General features: G+C 40.5%; 1 protein-coding gene across 3 annotated transcripts in view; it reads left to right on the top strand.

Annotated features, from left to right (window-relative positions):
• The window catches only part of COL22A1 (collagen type XXII alpha 1 chain), a 230,283-nt gene that overhangs the window by 24,349 nt on the left and 178,210 nt on the right, over positions 1-27,724 (top strand). For 2 of the 3 annotated variants that reach the window (XM_021388269.1, XM_021388270.1), the window contains exons 2-3: positions 1,486-1,644; positions 6,512-7,078. In XM_021388269.1, coding sequence (XP_021243944.1) covers positions 1,554-1,644; positions 6,512-7,078 — 658 coding nt within the window. In that variant the 5' untranslated portion in view covers positions 1,486-1,553. Of the gene's footprint in view, positions 1-1,275; positions 1,326-1,485; positions 1,645-6,511; positions 7,079-27,724 lie in introns of those variants that run through there. The other variant, XM_021388271.1, reaches the window with a different exon arrangement.

The raw sequence follows: 27,724 nt of genomic DNA, 5'->3' as shown, positions 1-27,724 counted from the left end.
ACACTGTCTGGTTGAGGTGTAAACTACAACACCTGTTTGTGCCCTTTGGATTTAGGGATGGTGCTTAAATAAAGCACTTTTTTTTTTTTTTTTTTTTTTTTTTGCATCCTATCTAGTGTTTATATTCCAGTGCTTCCAACATTTTATTTGTAGAGCGCTCAGTGCATTTTTTTCTCCTTGCCTGCATATGATAAAGACCTTTGAAAATACAGGAGCCTGCATTTTGTTCTGAGAGTAAGGATTTACAGGTACAGAAGGTTTTCACTTTTATATTTCCTCAACCAGAATGATACGCAATTTATTACTGAGAGACATAGTAGAGATTGGCCCAGCTTTTGACTGATGAAGACTATACATGAACAAATGCTGACACCAAAATTCCTTTTGTTCGTGATTCCCCCAGAACCCTATTGCTTTGCAAAGACATTTCCTAGAATGCATAATCAGCCCTACAGCAATGATCTACAGCATACAGTATTCCCTTTATGCCTTCTTTACACATCAAGGGTAAGAAGCTGATGTGCATGTTAAAAGAGAGAGGAAGCAGAAATTCCTTAAGAAAATGAACTAAGAAATCTGTGCACTAAAGAGTAAAAGATGGATGCAGGAGCTGAGAAAAACTTTTCCAAAATGATTCCTCAGGCAGCAAGAGCTGCAAAGTGGAAACTGTTTTCCCTTGCTTGTAGGGAGTTTAGTACATTAAATTGCAATGATTTTGTGATCCTTATAGTAAAAATTAATTTTTAAAATAGTAAATAAATAATTAAATATTTAAACCATAAGAAAGGAGTTAGATTAGTGTTAGGAAATGTAGCTATACTTTTATAGCCCAGCCACTTTGCATGGCGTGTTACAACACTGCCAGACTTCTGTGGCTTCAGACAAGGCATACTTGAGACAATAACCTTAAACTGAAGGTATTCCACCTGAGCTTTTACATTTCTTACCAAAATAGTTAAAAGATATGTTTTGAAGCTGCTGAGTTTATGACTATAGATGTTGACAGCAGCAAGCACGTATAGGAAAATACCCATGTGTTTTTAGCGTTCAGCATTTCTGAGGCTTGGGAACTGAAAGCAGCCATGGGCGAAGTGGCAATGTGTTGTGTGTGATTTTCAGTGGGCTGTATCCCAGCTCCGTGTTTTGTATCTCCTAATGATGAATATGTGGGAGGGCCATGTCAGGAATAGTTTCCACTCCAGTGCGTTGATTGTGTAGTTGGCAGTGAGCTCAATTAAAGTATAATAATCTGGTAATCTCTCTCCTTCTCCATTCAGGCTGCTGCACATTGAATAGATCCAGTGAAAGGCTATAGCATTTGAAAAGTAGGTGAACTTCTTGCCTCTTTGTCTGGGTGGTTTGTGTCTCGTCAACAAAATGACAAGCGAAAGAGACAACTTCCAAAAACGATGCTCCCATGCCTTGCATCATTACTTCTGTTTGTTTTTCTGTGAGATAACACTTGCTCTTTATTTTCCTTGATAGGCCACAGATTCGATTTCTAGAGAGCTTCCCACCACGGTGAAAAGACAAGCTGATGTGAGAAAGGAGATATGTCTGTTATGGGAAGATGCCATTTACCCTGTCTCCTAATTCTTTTCACACTTATGTTCAGTGAGGAGAGAACTGAGGCACAGAGAGCAGGTATGCACCATTCCACTCCTGTTACATAGCTGCTGGGGCTTTTACAAGGCTGAGATGCTATCGTTGTTATCACTGTAGAAAGAAAGCAATAAAAAAGCAAGCAAGACATTTACTACTGAAAAGACATAAAACCAACCTTCGGAATGGAGCTAAGGGATCGGGGTTATGATTTAACTAGAGGTGCTGATTTTCAGCCACCCAGAACAAAAGGAGCAGCCTGCAATTTGCTCTGAATACGCCTTATCTGGGAGGTGCCTTGGAGATCACTCCTTAGGCTGATTTCAGTGGGTTTCACATTAGACCTGGTGAATCTTTTCTTCTGGCTGGGACTTTCCCAGTGAACTAAACAGAGTCAGGGTGCTCTTCATATTCTTCCATCTCATGGTTTGTACTGTCTGGCTGGGTCCCTGGCATGGTTTTTGGCCTGTGCCATTTAGCACTCTCCCCTGAAATGCCACTGAATGATGTGTCCCTGCTTGAGCAGGGGTGTTAGACCAGAGGTCCCTTCGGACCTCAACTGATCTGTGATTCTGTGAATGGATTAGAGAACCGTGCAATTCAGAGCCTGTTCCTACAGGTACTCTTCACAAGGGCACATTGTTTTTTGAGGAGGAGTAGGAAGAGTTTATTTATCTGCAATGAGTGATGCTAAAGGTCAGGGAGTGACAATAGTTAGAGACCTACACAGCTTATTTGTAATAGAAGCCCAAAGGTAATTTGAGATAGAGGGTTTCTGCGTTTCTTTCTGGAAAAGATGCTATTTTGTAGTTGGGGCTAGTTTGTTACAAAAAAAAAAAAATTTAGACATCAGTCTAAGGAATTGCTGCTTTACAGAGATGTTATGTGATCTACTCAGTCTGGAGAAGAGAAGGCTCTGGGGAGACCTCACTGCAGCCTTGCAATATTTAAAGGCAGCTTATAAACAGGAGGGAGACTGACTTTTTACATGGTCTGGTAGTGATAGGACAAGGAGGAACAGTTTTAAACTAGAAGAGGGGAGATTTAGGTGAGACTTTAGGCAGAAATTTTTTACACAGAGGGCAGTGAGTCACTGGCACAAACTGCCCAGAGAAGCTGTGGATGCCCCATCCTTGGAAGTGATCAAGGTGCCAGGTTCTATGATTCTTTGATTTTATAATTCTATGATTTTTGCAGGGCTTTTAGTATCAAGTTTCAAAGGAATGACTACTTATTAACAAACAAAAAGTGAAATCTCATCTTTTCTAGTGCTAGTAGATCAGTCACAGGAAGGAAGTACCATTTATAATATAATTATATAATTACATTAAATAATTTTGGGCTCATGGCTTTTTTGTGAGCTATTTTTAATGGCAGTGTAGCAAAATGGTTGAGTCACTGTCTGAACAGGTGTCTACAACTCTTGGAACTGTGGTTCCGTAGAGCATGCCTGTAATTAAAAAACTGAAAGTTCACTTTCTATGAATTATATTGCATATTCCCTTAATGTGAACTGTTTCTGCCAGTAAACAACAGTATAATAGCATTCCTGGAAAACAATCAATTTTGCCCAGCAGTGGACAATGCAGCAATAAAAATGCAGACTCATATTTACTAAAAGCTTTTCTGCAGCATTTAATCTCACTGCCATCAGCAAAGAATGACTGAGTTTAAGAAAATAATCCTAAAACACCATATTTTTCTGCCCTGTAATTCTGACTGAATAGGCATCACATTTTAGACTTCAAAAACACCTCGTTTTAAGGCTCATTGCCCTTGAACACAGGTAGGATGGATTCTTTCTGTTCTGTTTGTTTTTAAAGTACAGTCATCTCATCTGCTGAAAGTCATTAAAATGAGCTACAGGAAGGTCTTTACCTTGTGGGTTTTATAGTTAAACCTTTATATTTTGTAGTTAGTCTCAGTTAATATTCTTTCAGACAGCAGAGATTAACAGTGATTTTTTCTTTCCTTTTGGAAATCAGAGATTTATTCTCAACTTTTTGTGTTACATCCTTTATATTCTGCAAAAAGCAAACAGAACTATACTTGGCAATCTAGCTAATATCCATGGATGTAATGTAATTGACATTTCAAAATATAAAACTATATATTCCATATATTCCATCATCTTCACGTTCTCTTTGCTTGTCAGAGAATTACTGTAGCCTCTGTGGAACAGCTTCCAGGTAGCTGCTCATGCTGCTGATATATCCAGCCAGATCCTTCTTGCTCTGTGGTTACAGTCAAGGATTCCCTCACTTACGAAATTCCATCACAAAACATGATCCCATATGGACAGGTTGATTCTAACATGACCTCAATCCCATATGGGCAGGTTGTTCCCTTTGACACAGGAGGAGCAGCAACACCTGGGTCAGGTCTCTGGGAGGTGCCCTGTAACAGAATTTAATGCAGCAACAGATCATACTCACTTTTCATCATCCATAACATACTGAGTGCATGTTCAGCCTCTCTCACTGCTATCATGTAGTACCATGAGTGTTGCTCTACAGTGTTATAATGCCTGAGTGTAATGCTTCTTCTCTTATTTTAAGGCAAGTCCTCTTCATGTTACTGAGCCACCCACACTCTCCTTTCCAATGCAGGGGGCTGTTGTGAGACTCCTGTCCTCTGTAGGGCAGGTGCACAACATCAAAATGATCAATAGGTCCAGAACTAATATTTGAAATGTAAGCTCAAGTGTGGGTATGGGAGAAGACTTTGTGACCTTCCTTTAGGCTCAGTTATCAGTACTCTGTGAAGACATATGCTAACAGCATCATACCCATTCACTTTTGGATAGCGTGTTTCATATTTCTGTTCACTGAGCTGGCTGTCATGCAAGTACTTGGATGAACTGTGTATGATGCCTCCATATTCTTTGGCCTGTACTAGGGAAAAATTCCTAGTCCTCAGCTAACATCTGCAGTGGATGCATTTACACTAGAATTTTAGATCTGGTCAGGAGTGCAGAAAGGACCTAGTATTTCCTAAGACTTGGGGAGCCACAAGTGAGGGGGCAGGACTGAGGGTGGTTCAGCTAAGGATCCAGGTCATCAGAGAAGCTCACAGTGATGAAACACATCCAAGATCAATCCAGGAACATGAGTCAGCAAGGCAGAGTGCAGATGAGGTCTGAAGGCAGAGGTTGGGGTCAGCCACAATCCAGGCAAGTCCTCAGAAATTAGGCATATCTGAGGTGATAAGACAAGGGGAAGTGGTTTCAAACTAAAAGAGAGGAGATGTATACATAAGGAAGAAGTTTTTCTACAGTAATGGTGGTGAGGCACCGGAGCAGGTTGCTCAGAGATCTGGTGGATGCCCCATCCCTGGAGACATTCAGGGTCAGGCTGGATGGGGTTCTGAGCAACCTGATCTAGCTGTAGGTGTTCTTGTTAATTGGAGGGAAGTTGAACTAGGTGACCTTTAAGAGTCCTTTCCAACTCAAAAGATTCTGATTCTATGATATAATGTATCTCAGTCTCTGGTAGACTTTTCATTGATGGAGTCTGGCTGGAACTAATCTGGGTGTGAAAACACACAAACCATATAGTGAGGATGTCCCTTGTTAATGTATAGAGAGCAAAACCGTTCTCAGTGAACATACTCTAGAAGCACAACTTTTCTTGACTACTCAGATTTTCTGATCAAGGGAAGTAGTTTGGTCAGTCCAGGTCAGAGCACAGAGGAAGTTAATGCCATGGTTGTGCTATTAATAATGATATGGTGCAGGCACTTGTATGAACCAGTTCTCTGTCTTGAATCGTGTTGTATGTGCTTTGTTTTTCATATGTTTTGACAAATTAGCTTTTTAGGATTGGTTCAAACAAGCAGTTGCACTTGTTAGGCGATGTAGAACAAGAACTAATGCAGAAATGATGGCTGGTGGTTGAGACCATAGATAAATTGACTCTGTAGAGCAGCCTTCAATCTTGAAGCTGTGTTGTTTGTTAGGCACTATGGCTTATAAAGGTAGATTAAATATATACATGTATGTGTTTTTTCCAGCTGTGGCATAACATTGATATATCTTGGTCATCTCTGGGAATTTTTATGGATATTTTGCCTACTGGTTTGCACATATTCAGAGAGAGTTAGAAAACATCTCCTGGGAGATTTATTTTCTTGGCAAGCAGCTGACAAATATGTGATCAGACTGGTTTCATAGGGCAAAAAATCTGCAATTAGAATACATTTGCCTTTCAGATTACACAGGCCACAGATTACAAATATCATGGCTGGAGCCAAGAGGGTGTTTGTGGAGATGAGTGAACTTTTTCATTACAAAGAAACTGCCCTTTGTTGTCAGGGAAGCCATCCCAGTATTCAGTGAGTCATCCTTTAGTCAATAGTCAATGGCAGAGAGCCTCAAAATCGAAATAATCATGTTGTAAAGTTGCTTCACCAAGCTATCATGCTGAGCAGAAGAACTGCTTCTAGCTAAGAATACATAAATCATAATGTTAATGCAGGAGGGAACATGAAAGCTTCACTACTCAAGGTCGATATTGGCATAGGGAAGGTCAGAACAGGTCTCCTGAGCTGCCAAGGTCATTTCAGAGCATTGCCTGAGCAAAGGGACTGCAATGAAATTTTAAAAAGAGAAAAATAGCTTCATATACATGCAGATGGTGTAAGTGAAAGATTGAGCAGAGGAAGTTAGTAGTGCAGGAAAAGAAAGGGTATGCATTTTAATGAGAAGTGTGTGCTGATCTACTGTAGATCTGAAACAGAAGAGGTGAATCACAAGGAAGAACGGCTGAGAATCTGCACTTTCTGCAGGAGAGGGAGAGGGCTTGTTGCCTCCTCAGCATCACTCACTGAGGAGCAATGTCTGAGGAATATTTGTTATGTCTGATACTTGTATTTCAACTTTTCTCAGCTATATATTCTGCCACTTTTGCAGGTTGCAAGAATGTTCATTATGACCTTGTTTTCATCTTGGATGCCTCCTCCAGTGTTGGAAAAGAAGATTTTGAGAAGGTTCGGCAGTGGGTGTCTAATTTGGTGGAAACTTTTGAGATTGGTCCTGACAAAACCCGAGTCGGTGTGGTGCGATACAGTGACCGGCCAACCACAGAGTTCGACCTGGGAAAGTACAAAACCCGGGAAGAAATCAAAGAGGCTGCCCGAAAAATTAGGTATTACGGAGGTAATACAAACACTGGAGATGCTCTCAGGTACATCAACACTTACAGTTTTTCCAAAGAAGCAGGTGGGAGACTTAGCGATCGAACTGTTAAAAAGGTGGCTATCCTTCTGACTGATGGAAGGAGCCAGGATTTTGTCTTGGAACCAGCCAATGCAGCTCGTCAGGCTGGAATTAGGATCTTTGCTGTGGGCGTTGGCGAAGCCTTAAAAGAAGAATTGGATGAGATTGCTTCAGAACCAAAGTCTGCTCACGTGTTTCATGTCTCCGATTACAATGCCATCGATAAAATTCGGGGGAAGCTGAGAAGACGTCTCTGTGAAAGTAAGTAGACCTCACAGTTCTTTTACACAAAGAGAATTAATAGGTTTGATTATCATGTGGGTGTGAAAAGCTGTGGTTTTTTCCTTTCATGCTTACCTGGTTATAATTCTATGCTGATAGTTCTTTATTTTATTGTCTTCCGCTTTCTTCTGCCCTGTAAGAAGTTGTTTTACTACCTGGCTTGTGTTGAACTGCTCCCCTTCTGGGTTCTTCTGCCCAAGTTAGCTTAAAATATAGATCAGCTTCTAGTGGTCAGACAGAAAGCAGACTGAATTCTCTTTTCATCCTGAAATAGTTCATCTGCTTTATCATATTTTGGACTACTGAATGGATTTTATCTGATTTATTCTGACATCGGTGAGAACGTTGACGATCTTATTTATACCTCAAATTTGGTTACGTTTGTGTAGGAATCGTTATGTTTTTTTTTTTCTCAATTGGAGTGAGGAAGTTTTTTATTTTGTGTTGTTTTTCTTATTTTCTGTCTTTAAAAGATTAAAAAAGTGCACTGTATAATGTACTAAGAACATCCCCTTAGGAAACAAAAGGATACTTATTATTTTCTGCCTTTCAGGATCCTAACTCTACTGACAACTGGTATTCACTAGTGCTCTGCCTAGCAACCCCATAAATCTTGGTGATGTTTTGAATGGTGTTTAGTAGAGAACAGTGATAAATCACTCTCTTGTTCTTGGTTTTGCTGCTTTTCAGTGTGTATTGTGGTCATTTTCAGTTCTTTGGGTCCAATTAATTAGATAGTGTTCTGGATCATAGGTCTGAATTTGAAAGACAACAGATGCGTCTTTGTGGGATGCTATAATGTGTTGCAGTGTCAATGGCCTGGTCGGCAGGCGAGGAGGTTGTGTTACTGTCTGCTGACAGTAACTTACCTGGAAAGAAGCAGGCCTTCCAGTTTGATGTTGCAAGGCTCTATTATTGCTCTCCATAACATCCCTTTGCAAGAAAAATATGTTAATGTAGTGCTCTGGACTTATGAATGCTTCTTAAATAGAGAAAAGCACATGCAGACACAGGCCTGTTGACATTGCCCAGCAACATCATGGTATGACTGCTTTCCTTCAGCTTGAATTAAAATGACTGTAGACAGTGTGTAGTCTGATACAAGTGAAAGTCATGCTGGATATTGACTACACATTGCAGATTGAAGGAGCTGAATGTTTTTCCTTGAAAATGTACAAAATTATACACTTATGACCAGAGTAGAATAAGGCAGAGTAAGCCCTTCTTGGTGGATACACTCAAACAACTGTAACAACCTCCTACTGCAACTGCTGAACAACTAAATTCTAATTTTCCTTTGAAAATCTGTCATATTTTTTTCCAGAAAAAACTGTTGTCAGTACTTCTTAACTATTTGTCGCCTTCTTTAGAAAACATTTGCCCATTTGACAGAGTATAATGCCATTTGTTTGTGGCTTTCTGAGTCCATAGTATGTTCACACATATCTGCATGTCACTCCTCAATGGATCCCAAAGGATTACGAGGAGCATATTTCATCCATATGTGATAATTGTTACTCTCCAAGGTGTTTGCTTCCACCTTCACCAATAGGTTTGGTGCGGAGAAATAAAGCCTCTGAAAGGATAAATGAAAGGGAAAAATGTAGTTGTATTAGATACAGGGAAATTTAAGGAGAAAGCAGACTGCTATATGGATTGGTTTCTATGTAGGAACAAAGGGAATTGAACAGCCATCAATGAACATTATTAATTAAAACAGGAGCAGAGAGGAAGGGAGTTAGCTGAACAAACAGTGAGTGGATAATGTGTACATTTTGAGGGACATTCAGGCAGAATAATGAAGTGTAAGATAGTTGGCAGCGACAAGGGGAATTGACCATCCAGGTGTACGGGGAATTTGAGAGAAGTGGATCCAGTATAGACAGGGGAGTTAACAACTGAGGCAGCAAACACAGGTGCATTAAAATGTATCAGTCTTTGCAGTGGCTTGATCACCACAACAGCAGCAGTTACAAGAAACAGGTCTGCCAAAGGTGTTCCTAGTGCGTGTTTTTCTGATTCAGGGATACGAGTGAGATGCTGTAACATCCCTAGATCCTTCATTCCAGCATTGGTAGAGGAGACTTTCTACTCAATATCTAACCTCAGTCCTTCTCGCTATACTTGGAACCCAATCCTGTCCTATATTAACATAGGGATTGAGTAACCTTTTTTTGTTATCTGAATATGTGAAGTGGAACTGTTTTGGAGGATGAGAGGGAGCTGGTGGAGAATCCAGTGTCTTCTGGTGGCTGTGTCAGTTTTAAATGCTGATTTAATATGGCGGGGACAGGAGAACAGTTCACTGTAAGGGTGTATCTTACACATATTTAGAAGGTAAAACTTTTAATAGCTGATGTGGTTAACACTCTGTAATTTCAATGTGACAACTCTGAATAAAACAAGAACATACAAACCACTGGTGGGTGGAGGGCATGATGAGGGCATATGCCAAGATGCTATTTAGTTTGTGCACGTTCTGAGATAAAAGTATGTATCATCAGAGCCAGCCTAGGCTTTTAATAGGTGCAATCCTCTGTGAGCTCCTGAGAGACATGAATCAGTGAGTGGAAATGATAGAGGGGAAATTTTTTTTTGTAGTGACCAGTGATGAGTTTTCCAGTCCTTTTACTACTGTATTACGAAATGAGAAGACTTGTGCATTGTTGCAAATACAGGATTTCATGCCAACAGCTGTTCATAATCACTTGTCTCTGGTCTCACTAGATGTCTGTCCTAGACTCTGTCATTCCATCTTGCTATATCTGACTGAATTTATTGCTAAGAACATGCCACAATGTCCATTAATAACTTTTTAGCTCCCATTTGATCTTGTGGAAATGAGCAAGACAGAATGAAAAAATAACATGTCTGCTCAGTGAGACATTGTGGCAGTGGGAGATAATTTTGCCAAAAGTCTCCACTACATTGTGGAATATATTTAGAAAGCAAAAATGGGTGATTCTTTCACAGGACAGCAGGAGAGATGTATTCTGTTAGAAATTCCAGAGATGCTGCATGCTTTCTAAATAGAGTTTCTGCTTATATGTTGTTTAGATAACATCAGGCAGCTATGGAATATTTTAAAATATACTGGCACCTGCTTCTAGTAGGTAAATAGTAGGTTTATGCTTGTCAAACAGAGCCAGCTGCTTCAGATTCAATACAGGTTTCATTTGATGCTGAACTTGATATGTTAGTGCATATATAAAGCTGCTGACCTGACATGGATCTGGTAGCTCTGGAGGTTAACCTCAATAAGGAAGATATTGCAATGGTGCCCTAGAACACCCACATGCGGTCAGAGATAATCATTTCTTAAACAAAACTGATTACAGTATTCTGGGCCAGTTTATTCTGTTATTGTTAAGCCAGACAGGTGATAAGATGCTCTTTGCAAAACTGAACAAAAATGTTCTCCTAAAACATTCTCAATCTTCACTGATTCCATAAAGGAGAAGCCTGTGATGTGGCAACCTTGGGCTACACTATATGTATGTATGATTTCTAAGCCTCTGCTCTGTTGCAAAGGTCAAAATCCACAGCTTGAAAAGAAATTTGGCAGGAGAGCTATAGTCTCTGCTAAAGATTTTTTTTTCTACACCTAGTAATGGGAGAACCAAAAGCAGATGTTTTCTAAGGAAGTACTGTGCTCAGCATTGGCCCACGACCATTAGTGAGTTGTATTTATAATGCAGTTCTTTCTACGATCAGTTTTCAGTAGCCGGTGAGCTTGATTCGTCTTTCATGGTGAGTTCTTCTGTAAGTATGTGGAAGACCGAAGGACTATGTCATCAAATCAATCTCAAATTCTTTGCAAGCACGATGAGCTAGAGCTGAAATATTTCAGTGTCTGGTGGGTATCAATACTTTATCATTGATTTCAATGCAGATACCAACTCCTGCGATCAAGTCTCAAAAGTAATCACATGCTCAGATTATTCATAAGTATGTTCTTCTATTCTGTACTTGTCTCTTTTGATTTTGGGCTGTGTGTGCAGTGCATAAAATGTAAGTCATATGGTACCACTGCCCTGTTTCTAAATGCAAAAATGATTCTGATCTTCAAGGCAGGAACTTGAACACCACTGAAAATAGTTAAAACTCTAGAGCTGTTTAAGTCAGCTTCCTCAGGCTCACGACATGTTTACAGAGGAGTTTACATAAAAAAGCAGTCTGTTTCTTCTTGACCTTTAATATTAAAAAGTACATACACAGAACCTGCCAGAGGATAGGCATATTGAGTGACAGACAGTTCCTAAGAAACTTATCAATATGGCCGAATCGTACATGAGTACTGAAATACCTGAGCACGTCAGCACTTAGCAGTACCTACCTAACTGATGACATGAGCTTTTTTTACTCCTTGTTGTGCTCTGATGTTTCACTGAAAAAACCAATTATTTATAAATAGCTTTGTGTTAGATATCATGGACCACGGAAGGAGGTAGAATTCAACAAACTGTCAGCAATTAGAAACTTAAGATATTTTAATGAACTCAATTATGGTAGCAGTTTTAACTCTTTGCAGTTTGTTGAGTAGAATTTGTAGACTTGGGAATCTGCAGACTAGTATTCCTTTCATAGTTGGAATATTACTTTATTTGGGTTCTCCAGAAGTTCAGCTTTGTAGTAGTTCCAAGCCTTGGCTTTACTGGAAGGTGTTCTAAAAGTTGTTTTGCATCATTGTGATCACTTGTAGAGACCTTCCACAAATGTGAACATAGCTTCTTGTCATCTGGGCAGAACCTGGGGCATACCATACATTTTCTTGTAAAAAATTGTGACACTCATTTCCATGTTGGGTGCAGAGAAGGTTGAAGTGTTTTACGGTGTTTTAGAATCTGAGCTGCCTAAAAGACTGACTAAACTCTGATTAGCACTACATGTCCCATGAAGATAATCTCACTGTTGTGCCTCTAACTCCTGTATACATCACATGTGCCACAGACAGCATTCCTAGTGGTATTTTGCACATTTGGCTGCTTAACAATACGTCCAAGCTACGTGGCTACATGTAGCTGCTATCTTGCATAATTTTGATTCTCAGTTTAATATCTAGTCACTTCCAGGTGGTTTGGAAAGTCTGATAAAAGCTCAGCAGACAACTTCTGCTTTTTAAAAAACTTCAGGTAAGTAGAGACACAATTGGTATCACCTCTGATACCTCTTGTTACTTCTTGATGCTTTTGTCAGTCCCAGCTTCAGTGGTGGCTTTCTCAAGCTCTGTAACATCTCTAATTTGTAGCAATCAGATGCTCACCTATCCTTTCATCCTCATATATGCTGGCTAACTGTGGTTTCTTACTAAGGACTTACAAAATTCCCAATCAATTTATATTTTGCTTGAAAGAGGAGAAAAACTTTCACTTCTCATGGATGGTGGGCTGGGAGGACATCACATGTCTGATGGGCCTAGTGGTGATGCAGCTTTCTTCTGCCATTGGGTTGAAGGACAGCCTTGGGTATTGGTTTGCAGCTCTAGCAAACACAGCAAGCATATTCTTTTTTTCTCTTCCAGCATTCTTTTTTTTTGATTTCCAATCAAACACTTGTCTAAAAATCTGATGAAAAATCACTCCAGTGAAATACCAGAGCTCAGAGGCTGAGCAGTGACTTCTGGTTTATTCAGTTCCTCCACAGATCATTTAGAAGAAGCTATTTTCCCAGACTGTGACTGCAGTCCTGTTCTTCTCCTGAACAGTCTCCAATCCACTTAAATAACTTCCTATTTTGCTTGTGACTCTGAAATGAATAGGTTTATTCTGAGATTAGCAACAGTGCTCTTTTACGACCAGTTAAACCCAGCCCTACTGCTAAAAATGTCTTACTCCTCCTTGCTTGGTTCTCCCATCTGTCAGCACAGGCTTTTAAGTGGCCCTGCTATGAAGTACAGCAGGGAGCCAATGAATGTTCTTACTTTCTTTCCTGGATTAGTTTTCTCTCAGATTTAGTTCACTGTGCAGCCACATGGCTGTTTGCTGTCCCGGAGGAGAAACTGGCACGAGGTGAGAACAAGTAATAGGAGATGAGAGGAAGAGCTGCACTGTGTCTTTTGGTACAGTGCTAGTTCATACCAGCTTGATGGACTACATAACATTAGCTAAGGACTTCAGAAAGCTGAGCAGAATCCTCCACGTGTTCTCACTATAAACGTGAGCTGGTACTCTGCCACAAAGTGGATTACTAGGCAGGTTCTTCCCATTCGAACTCAGCTTCTAGGCTTCAGCACAGCCTGCTTTGCCTTGAATACACTGCCTGTTTAACAAAAATATCCCACTGCAGACTAGTCTCTTCATGATTCTATTACTTGTATTTTAAATAGCTTAAATAGTGGGTGAGCTGTCCACTGCTCTCACCTGGACACAAAGTGACTGTCGGTCCCTGCAGGCAGCACATGGATATTTCTGTGATCCTACAGCTGGTATCTGCTCTCCCCCATCTCTGCTACTGCTTTGGGAAGTGATTTATCAATTTGCTTTCCTTTCTTTGTGTGCTGGAAAATGCACACACTGTCTTCCAGTGAAGAGACACTTCAGCCTTGCAGCAGATGTGGTCTTGTTCCTGCCTTTTACTTAGGGAACAAAAGTATGGATCCAACATTCAGTGAAGCAACATAGTTTTAGAAATAACTCCAGGGCAGAAAATGGAGTTACTTCTGCTCTTCTTTGACAAAGCTGAAAAAGTAGCCTGCTCTAAAACTTTTGTTTCCTACAGACCACTGGAAACCTTAACAAGGGATTCTGAAAGTAGAGATACAATAAAATGAAATCAATTAAATCTTTTGCACTTACCTTTTTTATCTCCACTTTCTTTCTTTAGCAGTTACATTCAAATAGTTATAGTATCATAAAACATGGACAAACTTTTACATAAAACAATAAATCTCTGAACTGCCAACAATACCTTGTCCAAAATCAGACAATCTAGTTGAATGATAACATCTATCCTAGCTTGAAATAGTTTTTCTTGCTTTTCAGAAAAGAAATCTCTCTGAACAGTGTTTAATGTACAGTAAAACTAATTGTAAAGGCAGAGAGAAGATTAGGCTTATGACAAATAAAAGTGAGTCCCAGACATTAGAAAGAAACATTGAGACAATCAGGAAAAGTATGAGTCTCAGTGGCAGGAGAAATTACATCTTATGAAAAAATAATGTGCTATTTAGAGAACAAAAAGAGGAAAAATATGGTGACTATGGGAGCCATTCCTAAACAGTGTAGGAATGAATGAGAAATGCAGAAATAGGAATAGACAAAAAGCTGTAACATATTGTCATGTGCTCTAAGTTATTAGCAGCTTGTTTCTCAGCATTGCCTGCAGCCCTCATTGATTTTGCAGGAGCTCAGAGTGCTCAGCACTTTCAAAAATGAGGCCATGGAGCCCAATACATACTAAAAGCAATCAGAAGGAGGCTTTCTGTCAGCAACAGTGGGCTCCAAATGATGGGGTGAAAGAAAGGGCTCGTCCTTGGGACAGCCCTGTCTGTCTTGATGTTCCCTTTCTAATGGACAAGTGAGGAACCCTCAGCAGAACAAATGAAATCTGACAGAGACCTCTGTTCAGACTCTCAGTGGGAGGCTAAGGCAAGGAACACAAAAACCTCTGAGGTTTCAGGTTTAATTGCAAGCTTTTCTTGCCATGCTAAACAGATAGATGAAAACACTTGCCAGGTGTCCTTTGCAAAGCTAATAGCTCTCTTGAGCAGCCAAGGCTTTTTCCCCACTTAATTTACAGATCCTTAATCTGACCTTGCACTGAAAGAGTCATAATGCATAGGAACAGGCTGCTCAGGAAAGTGGTGGAGTCACCATCCCTGGAGGTATTCAAGAAAAGGGTAGATGTGGCACTTAGGGACATGGTTTAGTGGGCATAGTGATGATGGGTTGATGGTTGGTGTAGATGATTTTAGTGGTCCTTTCCAACCTTTATGATTCTATGATGCCTCTTCTTCTAGTTCTGTGTCTTTCTGAGCTGTGTTTAGGAGACCAGGATGTTTATCCCTGAGCCCAGGACTGAAGCAAATCTTGTTTAAATTTCTAAGGACTCATTTTGAAGTTTTCTAGGTAGGTCTTTGATACATGTAAGACTTGTGTGCACTCTCTGCTATAGAGATCTTCACCCAGAAGTTGTTATTTGAATTCAAATTCATGTGAAATAACTATTTCCTTTTTCATCCAGCAGTAACACTCAGCAGTGCCTCAGTAAAGATAGGGAGGCACAGGTGTGTGCCCTGTCCCTGGAGACATTCAAGGTCAGGTTGGCAGGGCTCTGAGTGGACTGATCAAGCTGTAGGTGTCCCTGTAGATTGCAGGGGAGTTGGACTAGACGACTTTGAAAGGTCCCTTCCAATTCAAACGGTTTTAATTCTGCAGTAACATAAAGTGATTCATACTTTCTTCTTTGGAAATCTCTAAAGTGTTTTGGTCTTTTCTGTCACTGAACTTAAGTTCTAATTTTCTTTTAAATGAGCTGGGCCAACAGGCAAAATTCAATTGCTATATACTGATCTGCTGAGAATATTTCTTCCTCAGTGGTAGAGCCACACCATGGTTAAGTTGGTAGACTATTTTTGTTAGTAAATTGTAGGGTGTTTAAATCCCATCAAGGTCCCTACAAGTTACACCCAAAAGCCAAATTCTTTTTTAAATTGGTAATCTGTTTATAATGTAAAACAAAAGCACTGAGATAATTTTGAACACCTAGTTTTTTATAAGGTAGTAAAGATTCTTTAAAATGCAAATAAGAAATTGTAATGAGCCCTGTGATATTAATATAGTTGCAAATGATGGAGTGTGTTCTGGATTTCTACATAAAATACTTTCAACATGCTTTCCATTTTGGGAACTGCGAGTACTAATGCTAATGCTGACCAGAAATAGAAGGGGTGTCTTTCAGGAAAAATAGCTGGATTAATTGGATACAGTGATTTTTGTCCCGTGTTGTTTGTAAGCTGTTGAACAGTAGCCTTGTGTGATGTCAGGTTTCAAAACTCAGTTCATTTCATACATCTTAGTAGTAAAAATTGTTAGTTTGACTACAACTTGATCCGAACTCCACGAAACTGAAAAAATACATACGAACGTATATCTTATGCATATGTATTTATATACACTCCGGAAAATAAAGCTGTGTCTTTTCAGCCTGAAGCATCAGGTTGTTGGTTTTTTTTACAATGTTGCAGATAAAATACCATAACATGTTAAAGCCCTAGTGAAGATGAAATACAGGACAATTTTACTGCAGTGTAACTACATACAATCAACCAATCCACCACCACTGGGCAAGACTTCGTTTAGCTACACTGCAGTCGAAGTCCCTGCACTTTTTCTCTCCACGTTTTTACAGCAAGATGGATAACATATATTAGTTATTTGCTATAAAAGCCTCTCACTTTTGGCAGTGAAAACATATCTCTGTGAGAGGCTGCAATACTAACATGACAGAAGTGGGAAGGTGCTGCAGAATTTTAGTTGCTAGTACTAATGTTTTTTCACAAATCACTGTAATTCCTTGTGGGTGTTACTGAGTTTAAAAGAGATGTTGGATCAGATCTGAGATTCACAAATTGAATTAAACAATATTGTAGCTTTACCTTCAAGTTACTAACTTCCGTGGCTTGAGAGTTATTTGTATAGACTATTTTGATAGTCAGTGGAAAGGAATAGACACCTCCCGAGAGTGATTCATCCTTTCTAAGAAGACTGTCCAAGACAAGTGGCATGATTCAACTTCTGAGTGCCTATCTCTTTTCATTAACTTTCAAGGGAGCTTAGATAACTTGCTCCTATTCTACATATTGACAGCCATTGTCTAGCTGTCTGAGGCCATGGTATTTGTGCAGTTGCAGGAGACAATGCCAGGTCAGAAAACTGTTTTCAAGTATTGCTATATGTTTTGATTTTCAAGAAAAGGGTATATGTGGCACTGAGGGACATAGTTTAGTGGACACGATGGTGATAGGTTGATGGTTGGTCTAGATGATCTTAGTGGCCTTTTCCAACCTTACTGATTCTGTGATTGTTCTATTAAATTGTAGTTCATCCCTAAATCATGTGCAGAAGAGGTTACATTTGTGAAAATCATTACATCCCCTCCCTTATCTTGTGTTTCTTCCTAAGCTTTGTGGTAAGTTGGCTCTTGAGGTAAAGTGCACTATGATACTACCTGCTGCAGTCTGTTTACTCATTATAGCAAGGAAATAATGCTTTAAAAAGCAACTAATGGCTAAAATATGATTAAGAGTAACAGAGAAGGAGGCAGCTATTTTGATTAAAGTAATTGAAAGAAACCTTCACTAAGGATCGCCTTTTTTTCTCTGTTCATTTTATCAGGAAATTTGCATCCTGAGACAGGCCCGCAAATCTACTCCTCTTTAATGATCTTTCAGGCTTTCACTGTAATAAAGCCAGATCCAAACACAAATGGATCTCTCTGCTGGAATCAAAATGGGAAAGATCAGACCAGTTCACATGCTGCCAAGTCCATGTTACTGGTCCATTCCAATGATCTTCCCATACAGGCAAGCTAAGACTTCACATGTAGGAGCCAGTGAAAAAGCCTGTTTGAAGAACTGCTGGTGCATCTTGTAGGTTTGGGGTTATGAAGACTGAAAAATAGCTTTGAATCATCAGAATGCCCAAGTATATGTTTAAGTAATTAAAATATCTTTATTCAAATTCTTATCAATGATCATATTAATATATAAAAACCTGAAGGAAGGATGCTATTAAGATGGAGCAAGACTCTTTTCAGTGGTGCCTAATTCCAGGACAAGAGGCAGTGAGCACAAATTGTAAAACAAAAGGTTCTCTCTAAACATGAAAAACCACTTCTGTACTGTGTGGGTGGCTGAGCACTGGCACAGGTTGCCCAGAGAGACTGTGGAGTCTCCATCCATGGAAATCTTCTAAAGCCACTTGGACATGGGCCTGGGCACTTTGAGAGGAAAAGTCACTAAGATGCCTAAATTAAGAACCTTGGATATCCATTTTTTTCCACTCTTGACATTTCATTTCCCTATATATTTTGTCAATGTAGTTTATGGAGAACCTGCAATCACACTTCCCTTCCAGAGACACAGCCCCATTCTAGACTCACGTCCTGCTTTAATGAAAAGGTTAACAGAGCATGAAGCCAGAAGGAAGTCATCATTATCTCAGCTGTATCTCACATGTCATGAGATTTCCTAAACTGTGAGAATGTAACATCTTGTGGAAAAAAAAGTCAAAATATCCCAGAAAATTTACTGTGTTAGTTACAAATCAATATACTTAGGGAGGTATCTGCTAACTGTTCCTCCAAGCTATCAGAGAGAACTGGACTGGAATAGTGAATTGTGCATGTTGACTCTTAACGGAGTTGTTTAAGGACCAGTGTAAAATTTGCAGAGCTACAAATTTTTTGAAAATGCAACCTTGTTTCCCCAGTTTTTTTCCTATTTCTTTTATTAAGCATAGCAGCTAATGCTTGGCTTGTTTACCTATCTGATAAACTGTTCTTGGACTTCAGAGTGGCCTTGACAATATCCTGAAGAATTAATTTCCTTGGACTAATACTGTATTTATAATGTGTTTCTCAGGAACTGAAGTTTTACCAGCTCACAAGTTTGTATGACGCGAGGTACTACATTTTCACACACTGTAGGATAGCACACAGGAATCTCTTTTAATTTAGGGCTGGTTCAGAATCAAGGATTTTTATCATTCATAATTTGCAGTTTATCCTAGTTATCCTAATAGTTTATCCTATTTTTTTTTACATGTTGTAAACCCTTTTATTATTTAGCTAAAAATACCATCCAGGGTACTTGCTGAGAGTGTGGGAATAAAGCACAGGACTATTAAACAAATGGAGTTAGCGGATGAATTGTTACACCCTGTGACCACATTTAGCTGTACCAATTATGTTGAGATGGTTACATATCACAAGTAATTTGGCTTTGCAAGTGTCTGTATTTACTTGTTCTAGTGCAAGGGGCCTGTAATAAAGTCTCAGCTTTTCTCTTTGATTTTCATGGGCTCATGCCAAGGTCATAAAATCTTACACCCTGTTGAAATTTCCAAACCTTTGTCTTGGTCACACAAGAGCAAGAATTCCTTGTTCAGATCCTACAGTAAGTTGTTTCCTTTTTTTAACTTCTTATTTTAACATAACTGATCTCAGTTTAGATTATTGCTAAAGCAGGAAGATTGATTTTGTGGCTCTCATCTAGAGCATAGAGCAGTTACACTCATTTATGTTTATCCTCAGTAATATCTCACGGTAAATCATTTTCCATGAACTAGTAATGTAGTAAGATAATAACTTTTTTAATTAAACAAAACCTCAGATGAAGTAGTAGACTGGTTTGCCACAACATTATGCAGCTATTTACTTCAGACTTGAGTTAGTTCTAGCATATCCAATGGCTTTCTTAAGGTCACACAACAGGACAGTAAAAGACTGCAGAAAAAAAATTAAGTGACAGGATTGACATGCATGTCATGCTGGGATTATGCTGTTTGAACATTGCACCAGCAGCACAGGTCTCCTGGTACTTCCCAGCTGGTTCTAAACCTCACCGTGAAGGAACATCTCTGCTGCTGAAAGAGCCACCCATGTTCCTCTCTACCCCATCTATGTAAGCTGTGGGACTGGGTTTGTGTGATATCCTCACCACATTGGCCATTTTATTGGACTGTTAAAATCTGCTTTTAGATATGGTGCAGTTCCTTCCACTATGGGAAAAACTCTAGAATTTTATGCAAGAAGCTTAGTGCTCCTAGGCATAAAGAAGCACAGTCCTGGTGTAAGATCCAACCATTCCAGGCTTAAAATATGGTTTCTCCTACTACTTGGAAATATATGAACACTCAATCTAGAAATTATTTTTAGGAGTTCATTCCTCACCCCTGGGTATAGGTGGGTGTATTGGGTATGGGGGTGGTGTTCCTACACTTTCCTAGCATTCTCAGCACAGCCCAGCACTGAGTGTGGACCTTGACTGTTTCTGTAGGTTTCCAGATGATGTTTCTTCTCACTTGTCTCTTGCCGATAAACAGAAATTTTCAGTGCCATGCTAGGTTGATGTTGGTGCTAGTGCAGTTTAGGAGCAGTGCAGGAGCGCGTGAGGCTATAATTGTGCACGGCTGGCCCTTTCATCTTCTTTTCTTTTTCTTCCCAATAACTGCCTTCCCTTCACCACAAAATGTACAGGAGAAAAACAGCTTTTCAGGAAAAGCGTTTTATACCCGTAAATCTGTGCTGCGGTGGGAGGAGAGGGAAAAGCGCCAAGAGGAGCAGATAAATTTATGCCAATACATTCATAGCCACAAAGAAATAGGTTAGTTTGTGGCTTTTCTCTCCCTGCCCATGCTTTTTTGTGGCATAACCTTCCAAGTCACCTGCTGTCACCAGAAGGCCACTGGGCCGTGCGCACCAAGCCTGCTGCCCTCTTTATCTGTTTATCCTCCAGAGCTTCTGCCTGTGACTGGGTGGTTTCCCACTGAGCAGAAGATAAAGTCTTGATCAAGATGCTAAGTGGAAGGTGCTGGCTGGTCGTCTGTGTGTGGATATGGGCCCTTCCTGGCTGGTCATTGATAAGGAACTCCACGTCTGTGTAAGGACTCAAGCATGTTCCACAATCCTAGCTTGAAATTAGGCTCCTTTGTGGAACATGCTCCATCCTCTTCTGCACTCACTTCTTTTTATAGCATCTGCTAAGGGATTTGATTTTAAATGTATGTATGTGCACATGTGTATGTATATAACTGGATGTGAATCAAGAGATTTTCTTTCAGTAAATGCAAATAAAGCGTAGGGAATGTAAACCACAGGGATGGCCAAACATGCTATTCATGCTGGGTGATCTGTTCTCCCACAAGGAGAGCAGAACATCCTAATTTCAGAATAGCACAGGCTGAGTTTTCATTCAATCAGTATATGTCTAATTATACAATTTTGGAGGGGACAGTGAACACAGTCATGTATGTGTAGAATATTTATAACTGTAGACTTATTTCTGCTTAGTTTTTTTTTTTTTTTTTCCCCACATTGTGCATGATATTCCAAGAGTTGATGGAACCTATAAAAAAGCAGCTGAAGTCAGTAAAGAGAAACCAGTGTCTGGGTGTCAGTTTATTCCTACTTGTAAGCGGAGCTTTTCATCTCACTCTCTGTCTGAAGCATCAGGCTGGATGCCAGGTTTGAGTCTTCCTACACTTTTGGTTTTGTAGCTGAGGAGGAACTGTGCTGGGGTGATGTTTGAAGATGTGTCAAATGTTATCTTTCACCTAGAAAAATAAAACACCATGTTTATTCCCCCAAGATTCCTCCTAGAAGCATTTACCTTCCCTGCTAGATGCACTGTTTCTGCTATGGCAGCTCTTTTCAGTGAAAGTGAGGCATAAAGGGATGAAATCCAACTGCAAGTGATGTGTGCTGTCTTAGTTTAAAAGATCCAGCTAACAATGTACACCATGCAGTGTTAATTAAAAAGCAATTACACTTAGCAGTTAATGTATGTGTAGCTAATGCAAATAATAGATTGGATTCCCATAAGGAGCTTTATGTCTTCCTGGACAGACACTTTATGACAAAAACTTGTGTTTATTCAGTAACTGTATGAAATATCTTCACGAGAGAGTCCTGGTCCTGCAGACACAGCACTGCTCCTGCCTCCAATATAGACCCACTGAATCTTTGTCCTGTTCTTAGCTGTTTGCCCAGCCCTTCTTTAAGAACAGCAGAGAAGACATGCCTATAGTCTAGACTTGTGTCTCTGTTTTAAATATATAGGTCCAAATTCATTCCTGCTCTGTAATTACAGTGGTGTGAATCTACTTCACAATTCAAGGCTTGCTTCTGACGAGGGATGAAATTTGTCCTTTCATCAAAAGAACTTTACAACCCAGAGATAATATTGCTATTCTCTCTTTACTCTTTCCATGTTTGTTAAAAGGTTTCTGGAGTCTCTCTGGAATTTGTCAGCTTTATAAGATTTGGAGAAACATGATCCCAGTAACATATTCTAATGGATTGTGTGTTTTGTTTTTGTTTTATCTATTTTATTTTTATTTCCTGGTCTAAGGAAATGGTTGAAAATACAGAATCACAGAATCATTTGAGTTGGAAGGGATCCTTAAAGACCATCTAGTCCAACTCCCTCACAGTGAACACCTATAGCTAGGTCAGATTGCTCAGAGGCTGGTCCAGCCTGACCTTGAATGTCTCCAAGGATGGGACATCTACCACCTCTCTCAGCAACCTGTTCCAGTGCCTCAGTACCCTTACTGTAGAAAAACTTTTTTGTTATATCCAGTCTAAGTCTCCCCTCTTTTACTTTGAAATCATTTCCTCCTGCCCTACCACAAAAGACCCTGCTAAAGAGTCTGTTCCCTTTCTTCTTACAGCCCACCTTTAGATGCTTCCTTTAGAGCAAGACTGCTAGTCTGTTCAATGTATTATTCTTTGCTTTGGGCTGAATCTGAATCTTATCTTTACGTTACTGTTTTATCTGGAGTTACAAATGACCTTGCACCAACTTAAAAAAATTCATGCCACATTAAACACCAGTCTTGCTAATGATCAAAATTCTCAAACCACCTGTAGAATAATATATTAGGGAATATGACCATCCAAGCCCATCGAGCCTTTGAAGAAGTACAGAACCATGAAAGCAAAGGTCTGGCCAGCTATGTTAAAATTTGTTGCACTTATGGGGTTTGTGGAGTCAACCGCAACCTCTGCATAACAAACCAGACTGTAACCACTCTGGAAAACACCATGACAAGCTCACCATCTGAATTCCTTCAGCAATATCGAAGTGGAAACTGAAGGTTACTTCTCAAGGAACAAATGAGATTCTTTTTTTTTAAACGCTGAGGGACAAGATCACCAAGAGCAATGGTGGAGTGCCTTTGGTCACTTAACTGCAGGCTGATGCCTTTGTAAGAGATATGGTCTTGCCCAGCTTGGCCTCAAACTACTGGATTTAAAAGAATTTTCTTCTCACAAAGAAGAGATTAACTCCCTGTTGGGAATTAATAGGTGGGACATGTGAAGTGTGATGTGCTGTGCAAGAATCATAGAATTGTAGAATCACAGATTCATAGAATAGTTTGGGTTGGAAGGGCAGGGACACCTCTCTCTAGACCAGGTTGCTCAAAGCCCCATCCAGCCTGGCCTTGAATCCTTCCAGGGAGGGAGCATCCACAGCCTTGCTGGATAACCTGTTCCTGTGTCTCACCACCTTCAATGTAAATAATTTCTTCCAAACACCTAGTCCAAATCTACCCTTTTCTAGTTTAAAGTCATTTCCCCTTGGCCTTGAACTTCATGAGGTTGCCATGGGCTCTTCTCAGGCCTGTCCAGGTCTCTCTGGATGGCGTTCCTTTCCTCTAGCGTGTCAACTGCGCCACTCAGCTTGGTGTCATCTGCAAACTTACTGAGGGTGCACTTGATCCCGTTGTCCATGTCACCTACAAAGATGTTAAACAAAACCGGTCCCAGCATCGATCCCTGAGGAATGCCACTTGACACTGGTCTCCATTTGGACACTGAGCCATTGACTGCAACTCTCTAAGTGTGACCATCCAGTCAATTCCTTACCAGCGAGTGGTCCGTCCATCAAATCCATTTTTCTCCAATTTGATGACCAGGATGTTGTGAGGGGCAGTGTCAAATGCGTTGCTCTAGTTCATGTAGATTACATCAGTTCCTCTTCCATTATCCACTGACGCTGCTGGGCAACACCCCCTCCCCTTCTCCCCTGCCTGTTTTTCCTAAAGAGTTTATACCCATCTATTCCTACATTACAGTCGTGAGAGCCATCCCACCACGTCTCGGTGCCAATGACATCATAGCCCTGTAGGTATGTGCATGCCTGTAACTCTTCTTGACTGTGAAGCCTTGATGCTGGTCAGGGTTTCCTGTATCTGTAAAATCCATCAATCTGATAATAAGAGATCAGAAAAGCTCTTTGTTGAGAGATCACCAATACATTTACTTCATGCTTTCCTCTAAACAAAAAGCTACCAGAGCAGGTCTGAGCTTTCAGATTCTGCTTGAAGGCATGTTTAATTCTATGACTGTCTCTGTGTATCAAGCAGTGTCATTTCAGGAACTTCCTTGCATGAATGGAAGATTGGAAGAAGGAAAAATGGCAAACATGTCACTGATTAGAATGCAAACTGTGCTCTAATGGAGATGATTAGAGACAAATTGAAGACTTTGTTTGTACATAAGGCAATAAAGTGGTTTTCTTGTGTGGTGGCCTGGAGGGCTGCCACACTGTTTCTCAGTAGCTAATCCTGGGTCAGTTAGGGGCACAGAAAACAATGCCACATATCCAACACTTCACAGGGAAAAAGGCCATGTGCTCACACTGGTGATCACTGCAGATAGCTCACACTTTCTCACCAGGATTTCTGGGTCTGTATCTTTTCTTCTGATTTGCCTGCTTCCTGCAGAGGCAGCACTGGAGCAATTCAAGAGGAACCCAAATCACTCTATGATGCTATGAATCTATGGAAAGGACTTTGTCCTGCATTGTCTTACTTCTTACAGAATCATAGAATCATCAAATTGTTTGAGTTGGAAGGGACCATTAAAGGTCATCTGGTCCAACATCTGCAATGAACAGGAATACACAGCTAGATCAGGTTTCTCAGAGGCCTGTTCAACTTGACCTTGAAAGTCTACAGGGATGAGGTATCCACCTCTGGGCAGGCTGTTCCATTGCCTCACCACCCTTACTGTAAAAAACTTGTGTCTTACATCCAGTCTAAATCTCCCCTCTTTTAGTTTGAAACAGTTTCCCCATGACCTATCACAACAGACCCCGCTAAAGAGTCTGTCCCCTTCTTTCTTATAGTCCCCCTTTAGATATTGAAAGATTGATATCAGGTCTCCCTGCAGCCTTCTATTTTTTAAATAAAGATTTCCTCTTTCTGTAACACTATGTGTTATATGCAGAATGTGCTGCTCAAAGTAATGCCACTACATAAGTCATTGTAGGATGAAGTCACCAACATCTGGAAGGCACTCTGCCTGTGTCTCCTCTTTTCTAGCAGCTACCATTAGTAGGTTAAGGCAGGATCGTGGTGAATCTTAAGCTTCCAATAGAAGTTACCACTGGTACTTAGGGACTTGTCTCATTTGGGCTCCATCGTAAATAAAGCTGTAGTAACTCAGCTGCACCTTGCTGGTTCTAGGTACTCAAAGTGAGCTCTGGGATTCAGGCAGCCACTTTCAGTAAGACTTCTCTGTCTGTAGATGGCTGTGCTGAGGAGTAGTAGGGCATGCATACATGGTAGGGCAAGGAGAAATGCAATCCTGAGAATATTTGCTGTGTTAACACAAGTGTTTTTAAGCTACACTGCTGCCAGCACAGGGCCTGGGCCATGGTGCTGTCCCACCATGGGCCATGGGGTGCTTCATGGGATATGGTCACTCAGTGCTAATGAGCTCTTTCTAAGTAATGACCGGACATAGTTTAGGAAATAGCAGAGTCATGGGCCAGGAAATTTTCCCTAATATACAGCAGAAATGTGGCATCCTCTTTTGGGGTGGATGGGAGTAGGAGAAGCTCTGTCTTCTTGCCCTCGTGGCCAGACACCAAATTTATTTTGTATGGAAATATGTTACTATCTTTGGGCACTGTAAAATACATTGAATGTTTGAGTGTGGAAGCACTGGTCTTCGGTTTTGGAGGGTGGACAGTGTTTCCCTCAGTTCATCTTGAGTGGTTGATTTCTGTTGCCATTAGCAGTATGGCTATCACATCTATAACCTATGTATATCACATCCTTGATGGTGTCTTCTGTATGGATTTGGGTTTTCAGTGAACTGTGAAGTCTAATCTGAAACGTTGCTAGGATGAGGAGTCAAGTGAAATACAGAAACTCAGGGCACATCACAGCCAAAGCCAAGACTGTGACCTATTATATATAAAGGCTCATCACTGCTTACTAAGCCAAAGCTATCTTTGACCTCTCCAGAAAAGGCAAGCTGAGGCAAGCTGCCTTTTCTGACTCTTTTTCATTCTCTCCAGTAACTCTCTGTGAGCCTTGTCAAGATTAACCTCAGTTCATCTGAATGTCTGTGCAACCTCAAATTGAGTTTTGGAGGTTAGCAGAGATAATGGGACACATTGCTGTTTCACTGTGCCTTGGTCATTAGGGATATGGCATAGTCTGTGGTCTCCTATGATGCGCATTTAGCTTTGTTTCACTGCTATCAGCAAAAGCAGCAGGAGGGTGGTCACAGAACAAAACAGCCAGCTACATTCTGTGCTCATTTACATTGATCTAAATCTAGATTAATTTCACTTTAATGAATGAGCAACTAAGCAAAAGAGTTGGCCTGTCACCACACTTAGCACTAATTAGTATTTTTCTTACCACTGCCTGCAGAAAAGCCAATCTGTTTTGTATTCTGAGCTGGAAAAAACACCCTCTGGTTTGCAGTAATTTTCATCACTAGCCTGTATGTCATTCCTCTGGGCTTTCACAGCTGCTTAGAAAATCCTGTTGGGGGACAAAATAATGTAGCCAGGCTGCTGGTGGTAAGGAAGTGCAGTGCAGGGAAAGTTACATGTGCTTTCTGCTGTGGGGACTTCCTGGAATTCGTGCTGGCTGACAGTTGCATCTGTTTTTGTGATAGCTGCTTTCCATGCAAACAGACTGTTTTTTGTGAAATACCAGTGTGGACCTGTGTGAGTGGCAGCTGTGTTCTGTGGTCCGAGTAGGCTTGCCTTTGTTGCAGAGGTTGGTACTTTCTGTTATTCACAGCCACAATTAAAGGAGGGGGAGTTGTGGTTATTAGTTGCGCTCACTGGGGCAGAGCACAATGATGTCTGCTCAGCATGCTGGGGAACCCCTGGCTACTTCAGACAGCTGAAGCTTCCAAAAGACCCAGGCGGAAGCGGGGAGGGGGAAGAGGACAAAGCTCCGGGTGCCATCGCCAGTCAGAGACACTTTGGACTCCACATGTTGAAGGCAGTCTTGCTCTCTTGAGGAGATGTGGGGCAATGCGTGGGAATGGCATTGGTGCCAACAAGTCCTGGCAGTGGGGTCTTTGTTCACCCATGGTGTTTGCTGAACTGATGGCTCCTGCGTCCAGCAGTCTGATGTAGGAGATGGCAAAGAGCCAGATGCTCCACACTGGGACTTGCAGGATGTGTACTGGAGTTATTAAAAGTTTTGTAAAACATGGATTAACTTCCTTAGCTCTCTTTTTCCATCTCCTGCACTCCTCTCTTGTGTATATTGCATAATTTTTATAATGAACTTACACTTTCTGCCACTTTATGTTTTAGACTGCTCTAGCTAATGGTAATTATACAGAATATTTATGATCTTATGAGAAAGTGATGAATGAAAAGCTGTAATATGTCTGGTCATAATCCCATAGCAGTCTCTACCACTGTTAATTCCACGTTTATTCACACACAAAATCCCAGTGCTCTACATGCCCTGCTATACTTCTGAAAAAACAATCTCATTCTCCTGTGATCCTTGTCCAGAAACAATTTCTTTGTCAAGGGCAGCATAAAAAATCTGCTCCCCAAGGCTATACCACTGTAAGCTAAGTCAGGTAAATATGCAAAAACATTCACCATATTCAGCTAAGGCTCAGCTCTCT

The sequence above is a fragment of the Numida meleagris genome, chromosome 2, assembly GCF_002078875.1.
Source record: "Numida meleagris isolate 19003 breed g44 Domestic line chromosome 2, NumMel1.0, whole genome shotgun sequence".
Lineage (NCBI taxonomy): Eukaryota > Metazoa > Chordata > Aves > Galliformes > Numididae > Numida > Numida meleagris.
This window is presented reverse-complemented; position numbering and strand designations above follow the sequence as displayed.